General features: G+C 43.2%; 1 protein-coding gene across 1 annotated transcript in view; it reads left to right on the top strand.

The window, feature by feature from the left end:
• The window catches only part of ACSL3 (acyl-CoA synthetase long-chain family member 3), a 116,450-nt gene that overhangs the window by 76,281 nt on the left and 17,443 nt on the right, over positions 1-22,726 (top strand). The window contains exons 6-11 of the mRNA XM_019503655.1: positions 1,969-2,107; positions 10,891-11,041; positions 12,568-12,691; positions 12,947-13,018; positions 16,704-16,843; positions 18,272-18,444. Of these exons, the coding sequence (XP_019359200.1) occupies positions 1,969-2,107; positions 10,891-11,041; positions 12,568-12,691; positions 12,947-13,018; positions 16,704-16,843; positions 18,272-18,444 (799 nt within the window). The remainder of the gene's footprint in view (positions 1-1,968; positions 2,108-10,890; positions 11,042-12,567; positions 12,692-12,946; positions 13,019-16,703; positions 16,844-18,271; positions 18,445-22,726) is intronic.

Genomic DNA, 22,726 nt, shown 5'->3' with positions numbered 1-22,726 from the left:
GTTCTCCCCTGCTGGTGACTTTAAATCCTGCTAGAAACCTCTGATCCCCATGGCCTGGTAGTGTACCCAGAGCTGCCAGGCACAGGGTTTAAAATCCCCAGTGAGGGAAGTCCTTTAGCTCTGGCTCCCTTCTCTCCCCTGCCACAAGGACATGATTGTAAGCGGGGCTTCAGTGTGCTGGGACTTAAACAAACAAAACCAAACGCCACATGTGTAATCTGGCTGACCCCAGGACTGCTGTGTCTGGGGTTGACAATTACCTGATCGTTGGGTGTGCTGGGACGTTTAAAAAACTTTGCACCACCAAGCAGCATCGCACATACAGGTTTTAGGTATCTCCAGTACACAAGTAACATTGAATTGGAGAGAGGCTCTCTGATCCTAGGGTCCCCATGTGCCAGGAATGTATGATGCACCTCTGCCTTTCAACGGTACATTCAGCTGGTGCACCATAATCATATAGATGTCCACTGTGATAAAGTGAGACAAACTGTTTAATAGTATTATTGTGTAGACATTTTGGGCATTTGTGGCTTGGCAAGGATGTTTACCCTGATGTTTTGTCCCCCTATAAAGCTTTGTGTTCCCACAAGTGTGATGTCAGTTCACAGCCCAAGAGGTATAACAAAAACCATTTGTGAGATGATTAGTTCTTCCAACTCACTTATTACCTTCCTCCATAGGTTTGTGCAGATCCATAGTATTTTGAGACCCTACCTCAACAGAAGGGAATGCAAATAGAGCATCTATTTTCTCATTGCATTCCAGTGTACCCATTGTGAAGCACATTATTAGTCACTTGATCCCTTTTTAGCTGGTATAACTCAATTAATTGTGCAGCCTCCTAAGTTGTGTTGCCCCATTTACAGTTAGGACTTCCCAGCCCTAATTTTTAAAATTTCTGTTGGGGTGATTTCAAGAATTATACTGGGCCCAAGAAAACCAAAATTAAATGGGTGAGTGGGAGAGGAATTTTTTCAGCTTAGCATTCTACTTTTTTCTCAATCGTTCATTAGAATTATGGTCAGTATTTATAATCACTCCAGAATTTAGATTTTACTTTGGTTAATTAAATAATACTTAACTATGCATTTTGCTGTATTTTTACTTGCTGGAATTGGGTACTTTTCAATTTTAAGCATTTTTTTAATCTTAATTAAGCATTTTTTTCTATTAATAGTATAGAAAATTCATCCGAGTACATAATCTATTGTGATCTTAATGCTACTAACTGTCCATGACCTGGCAATATGCCCTTTTTCAACAGTATTCAGTGGGAATCCTAAGTGCCTGATGCATCTGAAAAATCATACTTTTTGGTCTTAAAAGGAGTATTTGCAAACTGTAGCACCTAAAATTTAGTACATGGCTATGAACGTTTGTCCTTGTTCTTATTTTTAAATGCAAGATTAAATTCTAGCAAAAGCTTTGTTATCTGGCACCCATGTGAAATGGTGGGTGCTGGATAACAAAATATGCTGGTTAATTGAGAGGCCCAAACAGGCCACCACCCCTCCCGCCACATCCGGGGCGTCGCCACCCCTCCCAAGGCTCTGAGGGACAGGGAGGCGGGCCCCCTGCAGCCTGCTATTCCCTGGGCTGTCGGGGCTCGGCAGCACAGGCTGCTTTGCCCTGGGTTGTGGGGGCTCAGCAAAACAGGAAGTGCCATGGTGGGCATTTCCGGTTACACTTTTACCTTACAAGCTGGTATGCTGGCTAATAGAGCATGCAGGCTTGTAAGGTGCCGGTTAAGGCAGCTTTTCCTGTAGTTGTTTCTAGAGTCCTGCAAATCAGAATATAGGAATCTGCAGGATTCACAAGGGTAAAAATTGCTCCATTTATCAGTCACTGGTTTAAATCAATGCATTTTAACTTGTCTATAAAGATACTATGTTGTTTTCCTAGCACAAACTTTACCATACCTGATTTCTTTATAAAATAGAATAATATGTATATCTATTTCCTTAGGAAATTGTCTCTCAAGTTCCACTGTTGCGACATATTATTACTGTGGATGGCAAACCAACAACATGGGCAGAATTTCCCAAGGGTGTCATTGTACACACTATGGTTTCTGTACAAGCTATGGGTGCCAAGGCAGACAATGGTATGTCATTTCATGTTTCCTGGTGGGGTGGGGACAGTGGGGGTGGGGGGAGGTTCTTATTTAGGTTGGGAAAATTGTCCTGTTAAACCTGAGTAAAATTAACAAGTTATTCTTCAAAGTACTTAGGAAAGCATATGGAATTTCACCTTTTTCCCACTTTTTACCTGAGACATTTCAGCAAAGTGGGTTGGAGGGACTCTGCATTAAAGCTATCCTTTACCATCTTTAAATTTCATGTAAATTGAAGAATAATTTTTAAGATGGTCATTATTTTTCAGCGTAAGTGAGCAACATGCATTAGTTTAAAATAGCCAGGATATTCAGAACATATATTATAATATATTTTATGGTAAATGACATTGACTAATTCTGTTGTTAAATTTGGGTATAAATACATGCTTATAAAACCTTTTAAAACCTTAGACATGAAAATTTTTCAGTTATGTTATTGTATTTTAGATGATATAAAAAATTACTATGCCAGTCTCTTGAATTTTTATTTTAATTTCTTCACCAAATTAGAATCGGAAATCTGAATTCCAGTGACATTTATTATCTTGATTTAATTTTAGGAGAAAATTCTTTTTCTTGGCTCTAGGGAGTTGGTTTTTCTCCTTTGTTCATATCTTTTATATGTTAACTTTCTTTTCTGGTATTTTCCTCTTTTTGTTACAGAATCCTTTTAATAATAATTAGGTCATGTGAATGCTTATTGAAGTTGTTTTGGGAGGTGGGGTGGGTGGTTAAAAGGGCTGTGCAAAGCTTTGTTTCCTGATTTGATTCAGTCCAATTTGGTGGCCAAATCTTCAAATCGAATTGAAGGACCCTTTAATCTCTCCGAATCGAATCGGAAAGATTTGGAGATTCAGACATAGACACAACTTTAAATGTTTTTTCTACATACCTCTAGGTACCAGCTGGCTCATGAATACTCCACTGCTGGGGCGCATCGAGTGTCCCACAGGAGCTTGGGGGGCTCCCCAGCGCACTCAGCAGCAGACCTGGAAGGGGACAAGAAGCACTTCTTTTGTCCATTTCCAGGTCTCCCGGGGAGCATGCAGTCCCCCCCTCGCACACCCCACCTCAGCAACTGGTGCCTCCTGGGTCGGGGGGGCACCTGGGGTCCCCCTGCAGCCAATTGCCAAGCTGGGGGAGGGGGGGAAGGGGGTGTGTGTGCAGGGGGAAGTACTTCCGATCCACTTCTGGGTTCACTGCTGAGCACATGTGGAGGGGCCCCCCGCACTCCTGTGAGATGCTCCATCCACCCCAGCATCTCAGCGTTCACAAGCTGCGCTGGTACCTCAAGGTATGTAGAAAAAACATTTGAAGCTGTGTCTATGTCTGAATCGTGATTCTCTGATTCAGCATCAAATCTTCAGATTCGGATTTGGCCGAGTTGATTAGAGACAGTGATCTGACTCAACGAATCAAATCACTGTCTCTGATTTGGGCTGAATCTGAATTGAATAGGACCCGCTTCGCGCACACCTAGTGGTTAGTACATCTGCTGTGGATCACACAGGGCTTATAATTTGGGCAGTTTTTTCCCCCAACACACTGAGTGCTCAAGTGCTCAGTTTCTCCTTTTCAAAGAATAATTCTTCTTTTGAGGTACTAGCCCCGTGTATTATTGCAGTTCTTCAGACCCAACCAACAGAAAGTTCAGTGCTTCAACCTTTCTAATATTAAATGGAAAAACTGCACTTCAAGAATAACTTTTGCAAAAGCAAAACACTCAAATGTTAGGGGTTATTGTTAAAGTGTGGTCATAAAACATATATTCATCCTTCTTGCCTGCAAGCATTATGAAATCTTGTAATTACATAAGCACGTTTTGCTGTTAGACCCCTGCCTTATTCAGCACATGGATGCTTACTCAACGGGCAACACGCTGGGTACAGAATTACTCATTTCTCCTCTGACTTCTGTAACGTTCATCACTAAAAAAAAGTATCTGGACATTTCAAAAGTATTAATTACCTTTACAACCTTCCTGTGTAGGTGAGAGGTAGTATTTATCTCCCAATTTTTTTATATTTGGTTCGGGAACCAGACCCAAGTTGTCAAAAGTGACTAGCAATTTTGAGTGCCCAAATGCCAATGGGTGACTCCTATAGGGCACATCTACACTTGCTGATTTTAAGGTGCTTTAGCCTGATTTTAAGGCTCATCAAAGGCGTGTGTCTACATGTGCATCTACCTGCTTTTGCAGGTATCAAATTTAGGTGCAAATAGCTGAAGTGCCTTAACATACACACAGATGCAGTAAAGTATATTAACGCTGTGTATGTCAACTGACTTGGGACTAACTTGAGTCCCAAGTTGTTCTGCACACCATATTAATGCGCCTTAGCACTTGGTTATTAAAGCAGTATAGGCGCATTAAGTGATGTAGGCATATTAAGTTTAGGTGCATGTAAAAGCATGTGTAGGTACGCCCATAGAGCATTAGTGCATTTGTGAATGCTTACCATTCCTGCAAATCTGATCATGTCTCTTTGGTGTTGGACATCCATAAAATAAGGAACATTTAATTAGTGACCATCTGTGAAAGTCTTGTTTTGTTTTTTTAAGGTCAGATCTGAGGAGAAATTAAGATATTGCAACACTGAGTTTTGCAGTGCATAATTTAGGGACCTGGCCCCCAAGTAGAATCCAGGATGCTGAAGCTCCCAAGTAGAATCCAGAATCCTCTTTACATCTCAGATTTCTAGACCATGCACGGGGAAGGTTAGGGTGCTGAGTCTGAAGCTGCTTAGAGTCAATAGACTGAGTGGGTAATTGCTTTAATACAGCCAATAAGAAATACCAAGGATGTGATTTACCTTAACCCTCTGCTGCCCTACGTTAAGGTTAGAAACCGATGTCATCAGTGAAGCATGATCAGCAGTGTCACTACACATCTCAGCACAGCTGATCACACTCCAGGGACGTCTACAGACATCCCTGGTTTGTGTGTCCCAACTTAGAGAATGTTTGTAAGCGGGGGAGTGGAACCCTGGTTTGCAGAGGTGCCCCCTGTGTTGGGGTGTAGGAGAATCTGCTGCAGGGGATTTCCTCATGCATGCCTACAGGCATGGAGGGAGGGGACTCAAAAAAAACCATGGGCAACTGGTGCACATGCCCCCCCTGACATCAGTCAGTGACTGGGGGAGGGGAGTCCCTGGCAGCTGATTGTGCTGACCAGGGCAGGGGTCCCCCAGCAGCTGATTTCACTCACCAAACAGCGGCTGCACTGCTTCCAGTTGTCCTGCGATCATTTCCGGCATGGCTGCGTGGCATGGCTGCTTTTACTGGCAACCCTGTTCCCTGGCTGGTGCTCGCGGGGGGGTACCAGAGCTCCCCCCTGCCCCCTTGCCCATTGCCTAAGTGGAGAGCGCACCCTGACGGGGTGCACGTGCACCCCTTGTATGTTGCCACTGCAAAAAGAAACATCTCCATGTTTGGAGATGTGTGTGGGGAAATCTCTCTGTAGGGGATTCTCCCTGCATGTATCTGCAAGCACAGGGAGGAAGGTACTTACATCCCCCCTCTGCACTTGCAGTTGTTCTGGGGGGGAATTCCTTTGGAATGTCTGGCTGAATGGGGGAGTGTGGTTTTCCCCTGCCTAGACAGACCCTGGACATGGGTGTGGCTGAGTGGGGAAAGCACCACAAAGGTAATAGGTGTCAGCCACAATAAAGTGGTGGAGTCTGTTACCGCCTCTTGTTGTGCAACTGATTTTCCTTTCACATGGTGCAATGAAAGGCATCTATTTTCTCAGCATTTGTGCCACCATAAAAATGAGACATTAGCTGACATCTCTTTCCACCCTTAATGTTGAGGCACCTTAATCAGGGCTGCGGGGAACTCCCATTCAAGGTTCACAGGATGGGACTTTCTCTCAGGTTACAGAAGACCTGTCTTTCAGAAACAGAGAAGCAATCATTATTTTATTTTAAACCATAGTTTCTAGGATGGGGGGCATTACCTGCATTTGTTTAGTGGGTTGGACCAAATTACCCTTATGATTATCCAGGTTTTGGAATATTCACCCAGGATGCAGGACTCCCAAGTTCAGTTCCCTGTGATTTGAGGATTTTCTGACCCACCTTTGTCATCTTCCAAGACAGTGTGCCTTGACCCCCAGCTTATTATAGATTGTTCTGAGGTGGAGACATTCTTCACCTCTCTTGTTGAAGCTGCTTCACTGTGCAGAAGAGGATGTTTAATGACATAAATAGTTAAACCACTTTAAAATACAGTGTTTTAAAGGTGATCAGATATGTCGGTTTCATCTCCCTGTTCTATTCCATTAAAAGTAGAAACTAAATTGTTGGAGCCTCATTGTAGCTGTGATGGTCTAGAAAACCTATGAAAGGCAAAGATGGCCTGAAAAGGGGCACCTTAGCCTGAAAGTTTGTTCAGCATCTCTCCCAGTGATAAAGTTGATTCAGTAAAAGATATCACAACTAAACTGTTGCAACTTGAAATCTGTTTAATTCAGGTTTATAGTTACAGTATTTTAGTTGCACTATACAATTCTGGGAGTGGACAGATGAAACTCTATATTGGATCAGCTCATGCCCTCTCCCAGGCTCATACCCCTTCTCCCCACAGCCTATTTTAAAATGGTTTAGTGTTACTTTTATCCACAGCTGGAAATCAAGAATCACTGGACCAGAGCAAGAGCCAAAGTGAACATTACTTTGTAGCCTAGTTATTAGGGCAATCATTTGGGAGACTCGTATCTTATATTAAACAGCTTTTGCATTTTATGTGATGGTCATCCCTATAAGTGTACTGTGAAAGTGCCGTGCTGATAAACCCCCTCAGGAGAGAACCTAGTTTCTCGATCCCAACTGGGCTTAGGAATGAGATAAGTGCCAAATTGCTCAGCCTGGACTAAACTGAGGCTTTTGTGTGGTTTAGAGGTAGCAGACCAGGAGTTTTCAATGCTGAAGTTTTTGAATTTGTCCTCAACTTCCAACTACCCCTGTCCCTTTAGATATTTAAATCCTTTTTTTTTTTTTGGTCTTGCTAAATACAAGATTATGTACAAATGTAAGTATGGGAACTCTTGATGATCAGGGAGAGACATCCAATCTCTAGATCCTATTGTACTGCATAAACAAGAAAATACTTTCTTTTCATGTACTTTCCTGCCTCTTTCATTGTGCATTTTTCACCTTCTGCAACAAGTGAATCAGAGGTCGTATAAATAACAGCTTTATTTGCTATGCAAGTTTAATCTTATTTTTGCTGCCAGAGAGTTGGCTGTCCTGACCTTAAATTTCATATTGAATTGTTTAATTTATGTGCACTGTCTGTCCCTGGCACTGAATGAGGTAGTAGTTCCCTGGAGAAAAATCACATATGATCATGCAGTAAGAGTCTATATCAAAGTACATGCAAAGGGGTGCTGAAATAATTTTGTTTGTCACCCTAATTTTGGTAACTTTTGAGTATCTAACATTGGAATTTTAAGATGAATTCAGTGGTTGGGTTAGTTTAAATGTAGTAGTATTCCACATTTTACAAAAACTGAACCAACCCCCCTCCCCCCAAACTCATTTTGGTTATAACCACCATCTTGGCTCTGAGGTGGATCATTAGTAGAGATGGAACCATTTGATTCAGCAGAAACCTACGCCTCTTAATCTAATGCAGGGGTTGTCAACCAGGGGTATGCAGGAAAGCTCCAGGGGGCATGCAGCAGAGGTGTGGAGAAGCAGGGCACTTCTGGTTTTGTTGGTGGCATTTCTGGTTTTGCCACCGGTGCTTCTGCTTTCGCCACTGCTTGTGGCCCCCCTCATCAATCAGCTGCTGGCTGAACCCCCTCTCCCCACATTCATCAATTGGCAGGGGCACCTCCCTGCTTCTTAATTAGCCACTGGGGGTACACCAACTAAAAAAGGTTGAAAACCCCTGATCTAATGGAGTTATAGACAGGAGTAGCAAGATATTTTCTTCTACGTGGACCAGTTGCTAGAGAGGGATGAGATGCTGCTTTATTAGGAGTATTTACAGCCCAATTGCTAGGCAGCAGAGAAATGAAGTGACTTTGAAATCCTGGATCCTATTTCAAGATCTGACTGGAGTGTGCTTTTATTTCCAGGCCCTTCTTTCCTTGCCTGCTCAGATACAGAGTTTCTTCTGTTTCTGCTCTGCATCTTTCAGCTGGTGCCTTTCTCTATCACTTGACAGCTTGTCTCTGTCTGCTATGCTTCTTCTCTCGCTATAATCTAGCCTGGGAGCTTCATTTTCCCCACCCCCCATAATGTGCGCCAGCAGTGGGAGTATTATGTGCCTTTCTCTGTTCAGTCTCTATGTCCAAAGCTGCATTCTTTAGCTGTCAGGAGGGTTATTACTGGAAAAAAATCCTACTCTGCAATTTTAGGCTTGGGTTTGGGTATCGTTAGTGCATATGTTGCCAAAGTCCAATAGAATCTTAAAATTTGGACAGACTTTGATGTTTCTTCAGAGGAGGCAAATTATTTATACCTGACTTGAGGGATTTCAGTTCTCTGCATGAGTGATTGATGCCTCCTGAATCTGGGGGGACACCTGCAGAAGCTGCCCCCTGTCAGGGGGGCACCAGCCTTACGGACAGTATCAGTGTCAGCCATTGGGGGGGCACCAGCCCCATCAGTTGGGGCACATGCACCCCCTACCAGTTGCCTATGTTTCTCTGTTTGTACCTTAGTTACTCAAACATTTTGAAAACAATTTTGTAACTGGGACAAAACAACATGCTTTTCTTTAACTTATTCTGGGAAGCAGTTGAACTTACTTTGGTGAAATAATAAACATAATTTTGGACACCTTGCATGGAAAACTTCAGCCCAAACAGTTAAAATTTGGCAGTTATAAGTGACTAAAAGCAGAGCCTTATAATGGAATGGGTTAGTCAGCCTCCTCTCTAGGCATTGCACTAGTAGCTCTCCTTGTGATATAAAAATTTTATGTTCAGGGTCAAAAAGAATAAATGACAGGTAAATTTCATGTGCACAACATGTTTAACTTTATAAACAATGCAAATGAAAGCCACCGTGTTGCATTTATGGATGTATTTAACGTCATGCATGTGAATAATCTTATTTAGGCATGTCAAAAATATGACTAGCGGGTTGGTCTCAGACCCACCCTGTGTGCTGCATGCGTCATATGCTGGGTCTGGCCTTACATGTTGTATATCGGGGTGTCCAACCTTTTTGAATGTGGGGTCGGATCATGAACTTTTTATCACCCAGTCAGCTGGCAAGCCATATTCAGAGACCTCACAGGAAGTGGTATCACATCAGGAAGTGATGTCATGTAACCTTTGACACCAATGAAGTTGCAGGACGTGACAATAACATGGGTCTAACCAGTTCAAAACTCTCCCTCTATAGCATCCACCTCTGCCACTGTTCGGGACAGGATACTGAGCTAGATGGACCATGGGGCTGACCAAGCAGGGCACTTTTTATGCTCTTATGTTCAGAAGCTCTTATGTTTTTTGGCCGAACTTCCAAACTATGGCTGAGATTTGCAAAAAGGGGTACATAGGCATGTTACAAAGTTGTCATAAAAGATTTGGAGCCCTCTAAATCCCATTCATTTTAATGGAAGTTGGCCTTTTGACTCAGCTTTGAAAATCTCAGCCCAAAGCTGATGCGGTGCGTGCGGGAACCTTGTCCCTTCCCTAGCCCTTCAGCAGCCATTAGGAAGCTGCTGAGGGGTTGGTGGAGGGACAAGGGGTGGGAACGAAAGTAAATGGTGTTCACTTTTGTTTCCCATCGCAGCACTGCGGGCCTCAGAAAACAGCTTGGTGGGCAGCATGGCGGCCCATAGGCCATATGTTGGACAAGCCTGTAATGTGCATGGTGCACGAGTTGGTGACTGCACTACACTGACATTGTATGCTGGCTTCATGACTAGGCTGGCCCTGGCACATACTGGAGCCAGCACTCAGGGCCAGTCTTGTGGGACACTGCATGTAGTGCACACTCCAGACTGGTGCCAGCGCATGCTGCAGGAGCTGCCCATAATGGATGTCCCTGCATACTGGCTCCAGTGTGTGGGGAGATGTATGGCACCCCCATTTCCCTCATCTGGCTGGTGGGGCTGGATGAATTTGCTCTTAGTCAGTGGGACTACTCATAGGCATAAAGAACAAGTAAATGTGTTCAGAACTGGAGCCTAAATTCCCAGAATTCTGTGGAGATTTTCATTTTAAATAAATTTACACCCAGTTTCACAGAGGATGTTGCGTAAGAGCATAGTGTGGCTTAAGGATTTTAGTTGAGCTCAACCAGAGATTTGCATAAAAGTCCAGTGAACAGAGTCCTCCTTCTGGCCCAGCAGCATACAGGAAGCAAATTGGCTCAGTTATGCTCTCAGCTTCTTACAGACTTTTTTGGTGGGGATATACACGGGGTTACTGCTATTTCTGTGAAATCAGATGTGCTTTTTGAGATTGGAGCTAGAGCTCTGTCTGTTCTCTCCTCACCACATGCCCTTCCATCCATATGTGTGCAGGGTATGTAGAAGCTTCACAAGAGGCTTTCTCTTTCCTTGTTATAGCTATATAGTATGTGCACCTGGCGTAAACAATTTTGGGGATAACTTTTATCTTACTACTTGTGAAGACATACAGAATTGGCTACAGTCTGGCCCAGTGAATGTAAAAAGTCACAAAATAGTAATGTCTAGCTGTCTGTTAGAATAAGGAATGTTATATATATATTAGTATTTAAGATGTCAAAGTTCTATATGCTTTCTACACATTTTTGTGTATTTTTTTAAAATTAAAATTACAGTAAACAAGCAGCAGGCCAGGCCTGTACCTTCCGATATTGCAGTAATCATGTACACAAGTGGATCTACAGGAGTTCCAAAAGGAGTTATGATTTCTCATTGCAATCTTATTTCTGGTATAACTGGGATGGCAGAAAGGATTCCACATTTGGGGTATGTATCAGTAACCGAACCCAAGACAATTTTTATAAGGACATGTTGTAATTACATGAAGTTCTAGATCAGTGATTCTCAACCGGGGTATCATGCAATGTAAGCACTGTTAAGTATTAACAAAATAAGCCAAGAGTTTTCAACTAGGAATTCATAGTGTTAAAATATTCTAACCTAGGGTAGACTGAGCTCTTTCCAACAGAATTTTTTTTCCACAAAGAATTAGTGAAAACTAAGAGCTGGCATTTTCTGAGGGGGGGACATCATTCTAAAAAGGTTGAGAACTGCTGTTCTAGATCAATTGTTATTGAACATGTTAGCTGTTTCATATGGATTTTTAAGTCATATTTTGCATCACACTTACCATTCTGATATACTGGAGTGCTTGCCAGAAGTGCTTAAAGTGATGCGATTAATGTTTTTTGTGCTGTTTTTCCCTCATACTGTCCTTTTATAGAGGAAAATACATGCAGTGAAATGTCTTGTTTTGATAAGATTAGGTCTTGTTTGATAAGATAAGGTCAAAGCATTCACTGCCATGTACCTTCTACATGGAACAAAATAGGTAGAATTTTGGTCCTTTGTTCTTCTGGGAACTCCTTCTAGTCTCAGATTGGCCCTGTAGAAAGTATCACCTCTCACAGATGAGCTTTACTGTTATAGTAGAAACTTGCATTGTGTTGGTGGAGCAATTTTTTTCATTTGCGAGCAGGCATTGGACTGTTTTCTTCAGGTTTTTTCAAAGGGAGTGCTATTAATTTGCTTGCCTACTTCAAGCTAAGGGCATGACCTCTTCATAGATTCATAGATTAAGGGTCGGAAGGGACCTAGTAGATCTTCTAGCCCGACCCCCCGCCAGGGCGGGAGAACAACAAAAAACCCCAAAAAGAGAAATGGGACTCAAACGAGTTCAGCCAGGTAGGCATCCAGCCTCTTCTTAAAGACTCTCTTACTGGGAGAAAAGTTAAAGCATGTATTGTCAATATTTTGAATCTTTAAAAACCTGAAAAAAATAGCCAAGAGAATGGAAGGATGTATACAAGGACAGAGCTGTAGTACCCAATGCTGCCTAGATTCCATAAAGTACTGTGAGTTCATCGTTATGCTTGGGAATGCTAAAGCTGTTGGAGAAGTCCCAGTACGAGCATGACAGAGAGGGCTTAAAACTCATCATAGGCCACTCCCCTTTCTAGTTCGTTGCTGCGGTTGTACTTGACTTGTATTGAATTGTGCCCATTGAGATTTCTTTGTCACTTCAGTTGCAGGTGATCATTCTAAAATTTTTTGTTGCCTGTTAAGGAAAGCAAATAACGTGCTTTGCTTATCTGTCCCAGATTTAAAGCAGACACTTCACAAATTCTGAAACAAACCCTTGTGCTCAATAATATGAAATTAGTTCTTAGATACAGACATACTTTCACCCCTTCTAGTTCCCTAGGATGTTTCATTTATATTAAGATTAATGGTTCTCCTGAAAATGCTAAATAGTTTTACAGTGCAATTGTGTCTTTTAAAACTATTTTCAGGGAAAAAGACGTCTATATTGGCTATTTGCCTCTTGCTCATGTGCTGGAGTTAAGTGCTGAACTTGTCTGTTTATCCCATGGATGCCGTATTGGCTACTCATCACCTCAGACATTATCTGATCAGGTACGTAGTTTATGTATGTCAGACAAGGAGTTTTTTTTAACACTTTTAATTTGTTTCAAAATATTATAGGAAAGAAATGGTGGAAACTTCTTATTTTCAAAATATGAATCAGTATATTATGTATCAGAAATAATACTGGTCTGATTTTCAGCTTTTAAAGTGAAAGCTATGTAAACTCTTCAAGTTTAGGTGAATTATCGTATTTCTTTTTGCATGATAAAATTTTGTGCATAACCTCCTATTTTTTTCTCTTAGTCCTCCAAAATAAAGAAAGGAAGTAAAGGAGATATTACTGTGCTCAAACCAACCCTAATGGCAGCTGTACCAGTAAGTTTAATACCTTTTTAAAGGTATTTCATTGTTCAAATGGTGGCTGATTAATTCCAGTTTTGTCTAAAACACGGTTGCAGAATGGACTGAGAATGGTAGGTGCATTGGATGAGGAGAGCTGACCCTTATGTTTGTTTTTGTTGTAGATGCTTGTGTTCTGCATCCTGATATGTTAATTCTCAAAGCAAATGTAACACCTTGGATCATTGTGTACCATGTCTTGCACTCGTGAGTTTGTTGTTCCCTTGAGCATCGTTGCATTGACTCAAGGTTGTGTTTAAACAACCCTTTCATCTTTTAAATGCTGACCATGGACATGGCTACCAGAGCACAGTTGTCCATAAAAGGGCTGGTTATTTTTGGAGCTGTGATTGATTATCAGACATCCTAACAGCATGAGAAGACTGTCCTTGTTGCATCTCCATAATCATAATACTTATAACTTAGCATATATGATCAGTATGGAACTTAGGAAACTATATTGTCTTTTTGTTTTCTTTATTATTCTTAAACCATTTAAATTACAGTCAAATGGCTTTTAATAGCTATGGTTTATGCAGTTTTCACCAGACTAAAGAGGTTAGGCCTGTCTTTTAGACTTTCTATTTTATTTACAATGTTATGCATCCACTAATCCATAATTTTGAAGACTCTGCTGGCTTTAGAATTTTTTTTTGGAAACTGAATTTTATAGAAGAGGTGCTTAATTAATGTAAAACTTAGTGCCTGTGTCATCCAGGGAGGTGATTGGCTTTTAAGAATAGACCAGTTTATTACCTCACTCTTTTTAAAACTAATAGTGCAAAATGTGAATGTATGAGTGCAGAGCAGCCCAAGATGACTTGCATATCTTCCTAGGAATGGGTATCAGATCCAAGTCATTAGCAAATAGAAGTTCCTGGACATGTTCCTAGAGCATGATTTTTCACTTGAAGCTGTCTGGGTTTAAACAGCTTTGATTATAATTTGAATACCTTTATTGAAATCATATAAGCAAGGAACAATATGGTGGCAAACGATGCATTGAATAGTATTGATGCAGGAATACAGCCTTCTCTTGCATCATTTATTACTAGACGTAGAATGGAGGATATCTCTATCTTCCATGGCTACTACATCACCTCCCTATGAAATTGTCTAACCTTCGCAGTGAAATTAGTAAATTCATAAATTGGTCAGGGCATCAAATCTTAGAAATGTCAGCATGCCTTCTGCTGATAGTGACAAAGGACTTTTTTGTGTAGAGCAATAAGGACACAATATTCTGCTCTGTGCATTTTTTTTTATATTTGCTGTGCAGCAAGTAGGTCTGATGTTCCTCTTTCTTTAGAAATGCCCTAGCCTTCAGGCAGCAATTTCTCAGCAACATGGCAAGTTAAAGTGGTTTGGCATCTTTCTTGGAAAAATCTTGAAAGGAATCTCTAATAAGGAGGTTTCCTAATGATTGTTGCATATTAAATGATTACTCTGTGTGGGTGTGTGGACAAAAGAAATTTCTGAATATTCTGGGAGGGTCACTTCTTAATGCCATGTTGACAGAAAAGATATTTGATACACTGGATTAAATAGTCTCTGCCAGCTATGTACATTTCATCCAGAATGGCATCAGGTTAGGTCCTTTGATCATCTTTTTTGGTCTCTGAGACATTAAGCTGTGTAGAAAGAATTCCATTAACAGCACACTGAAGTATTTCATCAATAGCCTCATTACTGATGTTGGATTCTTTTTGAAACAGGCTTTCAAAATAGTTAGGCCATCTTTCCATAATTTAGTTCTTTTCTTTCAGAAGAATGTTTCCATCTGACCTCATAAGAGGATTGGAAGTCCTGAAAGAGGCCCATACCCTATTTTAAGAACATCATACAGCTTCTCCATGTCATTTCAGTTCAAGTGTGGCGAGCTCATTAGCTTTCTTGTTTCACTTGGATCTCAGTTTAGATTTGAAGAATATTATGCATGTTGTTAAAAGCAGTTTTCTTGAATATTGGTATTTTAGCAGTCACCCAAGCGGACTGGTGATAGATCTCACCAAGCTGTCTCTCATGTTCTCCTTGACCTGTTTTGATGTTTTTGGACTGTTGAACCCCAAGAGTTCAAAACAGCGATGTAGGTAGACTCCTTCTAGGATTTCCAGTTGGCTTCATTGACAATCAAAGTTGTATTAACAACATTCAGCTCAGTTTCTTGAAGCATGTCCAGTTAGCTTCAGTGATGCCAGAGGTTGTATTCAGCTGATAGCTGCCATTTTGTGTGGCTCTTGTCTAAAGGATAAACCTTGGATCTGGTCACATACAGCTTCTTCAAAGGCTTTTTGTTCTGGGGATTTGTAGGTGGTTTGACATGTATGTTGAAATTTGCACAGATGAGATGACGATCCTTTCATGGGCTTGGTAATCTTGATATCATGGATATTTCTTTGCCTGGTAATGTTGCAATCAAATGTCAATATTTGGGACAGGGGCGATTCCAGGAAGTGTTTTATGGGGAGCTAAAATATAGTCTTCGTAATTACAAAACTGGTGTGCTCCCTTTTGGAGTAACAGACTGTTGCTGTTGCCCTTTCCTTTTCCTTTTCCATTTTCACCAAACTGTCAGGTTATTTGGTGTGACCCGATATGGATATTGAAGTCATCCAGAACTATGAGTTTGTCTTACGATTTGTTAACATTCATGCCTTTCGGATGACAACACGGTTTGGAAACATGCATAAAAAAGTTGAAAAAACTTAATGTATCTCCTGATATTTCAGCTTGTGTCACTCTTTACTGCATACAGTAGGTAACCTAGATGTCATTTACATGCGTGTACTTAAATATGATCTGTAGGCTAGATTTTTATTACATTTGTCCAACAACATGCACATTTTAAGCACATTTAAAATTTTAAGCAAAATTTAAATAGCATGAAAAATTCATTCTCTTGTCTTCTAAAAAGAATTGTGCCTGACAATGAGTCTGCCAACTCTTCATAAAAAGATTGTGGAAAATGGGCCTTGTGATAAATTTCCATACATTTGTAGGCTTAAGGGGAGGAAGGAGGGGAAGACGTGCATACTTTGAAAAGTATATGTTATTTATAAAATACATTACTTTTTGCAGTAAGTTAAGCTATTGAGATACCATGCAGTGCAAACTATTAGAATAAAATATTTTAGTCGCCATACTCTTTGTATATTAAAACTTTATAACTGTCTTAATTAATCTATATCTTGCCATTTAACCTTAAATCTAGGGCACTGTCCCTTTGTAGGCTCTACTAGCAATGAAGGCATGGCAAGAAGGCTATAGGGATTTATCCCCTAAAATAAGAATCAGAAACAATCTTGTCTATTGCACTTGAAAATACTGAGATAGCTAGCTGATACACTGGCTTCCACATCACGTTTGCCAATAGAGCGTGAGAAACTGGTTAGGAGATGCATAGACTCCAATACACTTTAGCTGCAGTCAGCAACAAACATTAATTATCAGTAGGTAGGTCAGAATTGCATAGTGTTCTGCTCAAATTTTATTCCTTGGCCTGCCTGACAGATTTTGCTCCAGGTAACGAATAGAAGAGGGAAAAACGGCAGTGATTTTGTTGCTTGAAACTGTACTGGCATTTCTAGACCATAGGTTTTTATGAAATGCATTTTAGTATTGATATTAACGTAGTCATATTTAATCTTTTTTCTGTAATTAGGAAATTATGGATCGGATCTACAAAAATGTTATGAATAAAGTGAATGAAATGTCCAGTTTCCAGCGGAATCTATTTATATTGGCTTACAATTATAAAATGGACCAAATTTCAAAAGGCTACACTACACCACTCTGTGACAGGTAAATTTTTCCATTCTGTTTTTATTCATATATTTGTTTTAAATACTCATCAAAATGGTAGTTGCATTGGATGAGGAGAGCTGACCCTGATGTTGACATTATTGGCAATTGGCTCCTTTTGGTTGATGTGGCTGATTAATGTCCCAGATAAATGCTGCATGAATGTGAGCAGCCACAGCATGCGTGCGGGCCAGCCTGGCAGTTGGTAAGTCTTTGGGGGAGGGAAGTAGGGGAGTGGGGGGGAGAGAGAGAGGCCCCTGCAGTGAGAGAGGGAATGGGGCTGGGGCAGGCTCTTCCCAGTCAGGGCACAGTGGGGCGCGGGACAGAGATGCGAGCAGCTCATCCAGGGGTCACGGGAGGGAGGGGAGGCTATTCCTGCCACTGCATGCACCCCTGGGAGAGGTATGAGGGAGCATGTGCCCCCAGCTCTGTGTGGGGTGATTGTGGGATGCCGCTGCGGGCTGGGGCTGAGGCAGTGTTGGGCTGTTCCTGGCAGGGCGGTGTCAGGGCTGCTTTTGGGGTGGGTGGCGGCCGTGCTGGGAGGAGGGGGTTTGGAGGGGGCTACAGTGAAGTCTGGCATGGCTTTAGCCCACCCTGTAGCTCCTTCCCTGAGCACAGCCCCAACCCAGCTTCCTTCCCACTGGGGGAAAAACCCAGCACCGCACTGGCAACCTGGCTTCACCCTGTGTTCAGGTCTGGGGGGCACAAGCCCCCCCATGCCTCCCCCAGGGGTGTTTGCAGTGGCAGGAGCAGCCTCCCCCCTGTAACCCTGCTTGGGTAAGCTGCTCACGGCTTCGTCCCGCGCACTGCCCCAGCTGGGCAGCGCCTGTCCTAGTCCCAGCCCCACTCCTTTCCTCACCATGGGGGCCTCAATCTGCCCCGCTCACACCCTTTCCTTCCCCCCTCTTCTCCCCACCCCCTTCCTTCTTTCCCTCCTTCCCCCACTCCGCCTGTTTCCCCCCAACAGACTTGCTCTGTCCAAGCAGCTGGGCTGCTTATCGGCAATCAGGTAATGGCCGATATGGCTCATTAATAATCGGCCACTGGTATCAGCCCAAAAAATCTTTATTGGTGCACCCCTAACGAATACAAATTTTGCCAGCTAGGTATATGTTTTAGTCCTCAGTAAATTTCTCCAGTTATCTGATAATGTTTAATAAGAAACAGATCATAGGGCTTTACAGTTTCAATAATACATCCCTAAGACTGTTTTCATCATCCTGCCAAGTAATATATGAAAATAAAAGCTAAAAACTTTTCATGTGAATTTTTGTCAAAAAACTTAAAATTTAGCATGCTGTTTTATGAAACTAAAATTATATTACATTGCAAAATTAAGAAAGATATTTGAAGTCAGTGTAAGCTTTAGAGGTTTTTTCCCTGTCCCAAACAATAAAAATATCTTTTTGTCGTTTTTGGTCTTTTTAGCCTTATCTTTCACAAAGTACGAATGCTGCTAGGTGGCAGAATTCGCATTCTTCTGTGTGGAGGAGCTCCACTTTCTGCAGTAACTCAGCGATTTATGAACATATGTTTCTGCTGTCCTGTGGGACAGGGATATGGCCTAACTGAATCTTCTGGGGCTGGAACGATCACCGATGGTCAGTATTCACCTTGCTCATCTGAAAACTGTGGTCTGTGTTTGTATATTCTCCAGCAGTGATTTTGTTTTGTGTAGAGGTAGAATATGTAAATGAACATTGCTGTGTATATGTAGTCACAAATTTTTTTATATATAATGTAATGAACACAATTTCTAAGACTTGAATCAAGTCAGCCTTATTGACTTGGCTAGGGAAAGCTGAACTGTGTGCAAGTAAGATGCTTTAGAGCAGAGGTTTAAAACATATGGCCCCCAGAGCCTGGTTATCTAGTTCAGACTTTTGTCCCAACTAGTCGGCCTTCCTGCAGTGGCAGCTAGTGCCTGGGTGAGACGCAGGATTCTAGAGCCCCAGCAGCCCCACAGGAAGAACCCTAGCATCATGGCTTGTTTCTGCAGTGGTAACCAAATGCCCATGATACCAGGCCTCTTCCTGCAGTACTGCTGAAGGCTTAAGCAACACGGCTCTTGCCCAAGTACTTGGCTGCCACTGAAGAGACAAGCCATGGTATCAGACTTCTTGCAGTGCTGCTGAAGCGCCAGTGCTGCAGCTCTTGTCCAGGTGCTTGGCTGTTGCCACAGAAAGAGACTGTGGTGATGCTGGAGCTCCATTGCCATGGCTCTCGCCAGCTTGGCTGCCGAACTCTCGGGAGAGAAGGGAACTGCTGGAGGGGGAAAAAGCCCCTCACCATGGCTTGTTCCTGTGGTTGCAGCCAAGCACCAAGGATACTGGGTCCCTTCCTGATGGGTCCTGGACCAGCTACAGTGGGTATCACATCTACCGGATCTGGCATGTGGGGAAGGGAGCATCTGTGGGCCTGATCCATGCCATTAATCTGGCATCTGGACTAGTCCTGCATCACAGTTCTGGCTCAGAGGGCCAGATAAGTTTGACACCCCTGCTTTAAATAAACCTGAGTAACAGTAAATACTAACAATCAGGGATCCTGGTTTTCCCTGATAAACAACCAACCAAATTCTCTACTAAAAAATCACAAATTTATGTGTAAAATTAAAGGCCCCGAACCCCCCTGGCCCTGTTAGCACCCTTCACTCCCCACCCACAGCCCCTGCTCCCCCAACCCTGCTGGAGAGGGCCCCCAGCTGCCAGGGCTACGGACCTGGGTCTGCAGCCCTTTGCCCCCACTCCCCCCCTGCTGTGGGCTTGGGCGGGGCAGCTGCCTGTTGCCGCATGTGCTCCCAGGGGGCAGGGAGGACCCATGCCCCACAGATCTGTACCTGGGCCAGGCACAGGGTGAGGCTGCTGCCCAGCTAGGTGGGGCTTGGGGTCCAGGGCTGCAGTGTGCAGCTACAGGGCCCCAGCAGGGGGCCGCTGGTAGCTCATCCAGGGGAGAGGAAGGGCCGACTTCCTGCTGCCGTGTGTACTCCTGGGGGGCAGGTGGGACCCCGTCCCCCAGATCTGTACCTGGGGCAGGTGCAGGCTGCAGGCTCAAGCTTCTGCCCTGCTTCCCTCCCCTAGGGCCTCCCCAGCCTGGCAGGTGTGACCCAACATGGCTGGGGACAGCAGGGCCACATGGAGATTCCTTGCTACTGCGAGCAGCCCCCCTACTGCCCTGGCAATGTGCCTTCAGCACTTGCTGCTGCTTTGAGGGGTGCAGCCCCATGCTGCAGCCCTTGCTGCAGCCCCACGGCAGAGGGAAGCAGGGCGTCAGCGGAGGGACAGCTCACAGCAGCGAGGAATCCCTGCATGGCCCTGCTGTCCCCAGCCGCACCAGGTCGCCCTGAAGGAGGGAAGCCGGGTGGAAGCTCAAGCCGGCAGCCTGCTCCTGCCCCTGCAGCCACACATTATGGCGCTGGGCCCTAAACCCTGCCTGGCTAGGCAGCAGCTCCAGCCCTGCCCAGCTCCCTTCCTCCAGGGGCCTCAACCCCTCTTTCCTGTTGCACTTACCTGCTGGAGCTGCTCTGCAGGCTGCCTGGGGCCATGTGCATTTCTATGTACATGGTGTCCCATGTCTTTCTGCCTTGATCCCACTTCCTCTCCTCTCCCTGCAGGCTGGAACTCTGCTAGCCTGCAGGGAGCTCATTGCAAAATAGCAAAATCCACGGGTTTCTTTAGTAAAATGAGAAATCCACATTTGCCTCTGGTAAAAGGCAGACTCCACAGTTTACTCTGTTTTTCCATGGGAAATGGAAAACCCAGATCCCTGCTAATAATACTTTTCTGTGCTATTTGTAAGAGTATCCAATGTAATGCCCAATGTGCTGTGCTGTGCTTTTTCTTCCCCTCAAAAAAGCTAAAGCCTGAAATGCATTTCACACAAATGGTGAGTCAATTCATAGAAACTTAAGTTTTTAAGGTAGTTAATGAGCCTTTTATTTTATTTTTTTTAATTGAAGTGACCTAGGAAAAAACAGGGAAGAGCTCTTTAAAAAAAAAAAATCTAAAATAATATTTCCAGAATAAAAATATCATAATTTAAAAGTGTAATTCATATAGTTTAATTTGGATCCTTTGGAATGTTTCCCTTTTCCAAAGTATTCCAGTATTTCTAGTTTTAGACTTGCAGGGTCATAAGATTATATATAAACCTTAGATTTGTCAGTGGCCCAAGGCCAAATACTGTCTACCTTGAGACTTGAGGGGATTTTGCATTTTAGAACAAAGACAGAAAAAATCACGTGAGAATACTGTTTTTAAAAAAGTGCTGCTGTTTTCAGCTGCTTACAGTTATGAAATGTTGGAACTCTTCCCTGAGGGAGACAGATTAGAGAGCAAAGCCTGAGGGATGTTGTCAGAGGTGTATAGTGAATTAATTTGAACCAGGGTTCCCCAAAGTCACATGGATAATATCATAAGATATTATACATAAGAATGTTAGAGCATACCACGGGATATTCAGCTGAATCAGTGCATACTTATTCATATTCTATAAATATCATAATTAATCAGTTGTAGCTTCTGGGTACTTAACACTTGAAGTATCAGGTAACTTCTTTAGATACATTCTTAAGCCTATGCATAGGTAACTTCAGGCAGCTTATTTTAGAAAAATGCGGTCACCTAAAAATGCATCTAAATTTTGTAGAGACCATATCAAATTCACACAGTAAAAGTAGTAGAAAAGTAAGTATAGCAAACATTAACTACTATACATTTGTCAAAACACCACATGGTATCTAGGAATAGTATACATTATGCTAAGTTTTAATTTTATATAGGCCACTTTTTATTATTGCCAGTGAAAAATTAAGATGTATTTGAACAGTGGACAGCATATTCTTCTCCTTTTATTTTGAAGCATAAACAAAAACTCACTTTGGTTTTAGTAGAGGATACCTCTTGTATCCTTGTTATATTCAGGAGGCATCGAATTTGACATCTGTCATTAGGCAGAAGGTGGAGTTGCATGTCCTTTTTGGTGTATAGAACTGCAAAACATCAGGTTCTCCTTGAAATAATTGTCCACATATACAGTTGCCCTATTTCTGGCTTATGGGTGTTTTTAATCTGATCCCTTAATTAGAGACATTTTCCCTTAGCATAAGGGGAATTATTTTGGCTGGAGGGTCACTTGAGGAATTTTGAGCTGTTGTGGTCTGGGGAGGTGCTGAACTGGGGCTTTGTGGGTGGGGAGGCATTTGATTCTATGTGGCCCTAGGCTTATCTGCCCAGCACCTATCCCTGGAGGGTGGTAGATGGAGCGGGTGGATGGGCAGTCTCCATGGAGACCAGCCAGGACTGCTGCAGGCAGGGCATACTCAGCCAGGTGGACGGGGTAGGGCCCTAGGCAGGTGGGGAGCAGCATCTGGGAGCGGGACAGGTGGGCAGAGGCCGGGTCTGGGATCGTGTGGCGGTGACAGTGTGCGGCTGGAGGCCAGGGCCCAAGACAGAGTTGTGATCCACTCCCCATACATTCCTGTGACAGATATTGTTCTACAGACAGGTGTATGGAGAACAGATCATGGCTCTGCCCCAGGCCCTGGCCCCATAGTGTTGCAGCCCTGTGGTCCTGGACCTGGCCCCTGCCCACCCGTCCTACTCCCAAATGCCACTCCCTGCTCACCCGATCTGCCTGACTGAGCATGCTGTGCCTGCAGCAGTTCTGGGGCAGTCTCCATGGAGACCCTGCCTACCCGCACTTCCTCTCCATCTAGCACCCGTGGCTGTGGTGCCCAGACAGTGGGGCCAGGTCTGGCAGTAGTGGAGATACTAGTGGTTGTGGCCAGAAGGGGCTGCCATTGTAGGGGCTGCCAGGAAGTGGAGACCAACCAACGCCACATCTCTGCCACGTGCCTGGGGGTGGCTGGCCCAGCTACATACA

This window comes from Gavialis gangeticus, unplaced genomic scaffold, assembly GCF_001723915.1.
Source record: "Gavialis gangeticus isolate Ggan-Ray unplaced genomic scaffold, GavGan_comp1, whole genome shotgun sequence".
In the NCBI taxonomy this organism is placed as follows: domain Eukaryota; kingdom Metazoa; phylum Chordata; order Crocodylia; family Gavialidae; genus Gavialis; species Gavialis gangeticus.
This window is presented reverse-complemented; position numbering and strand designations above follow the sequence as displayed.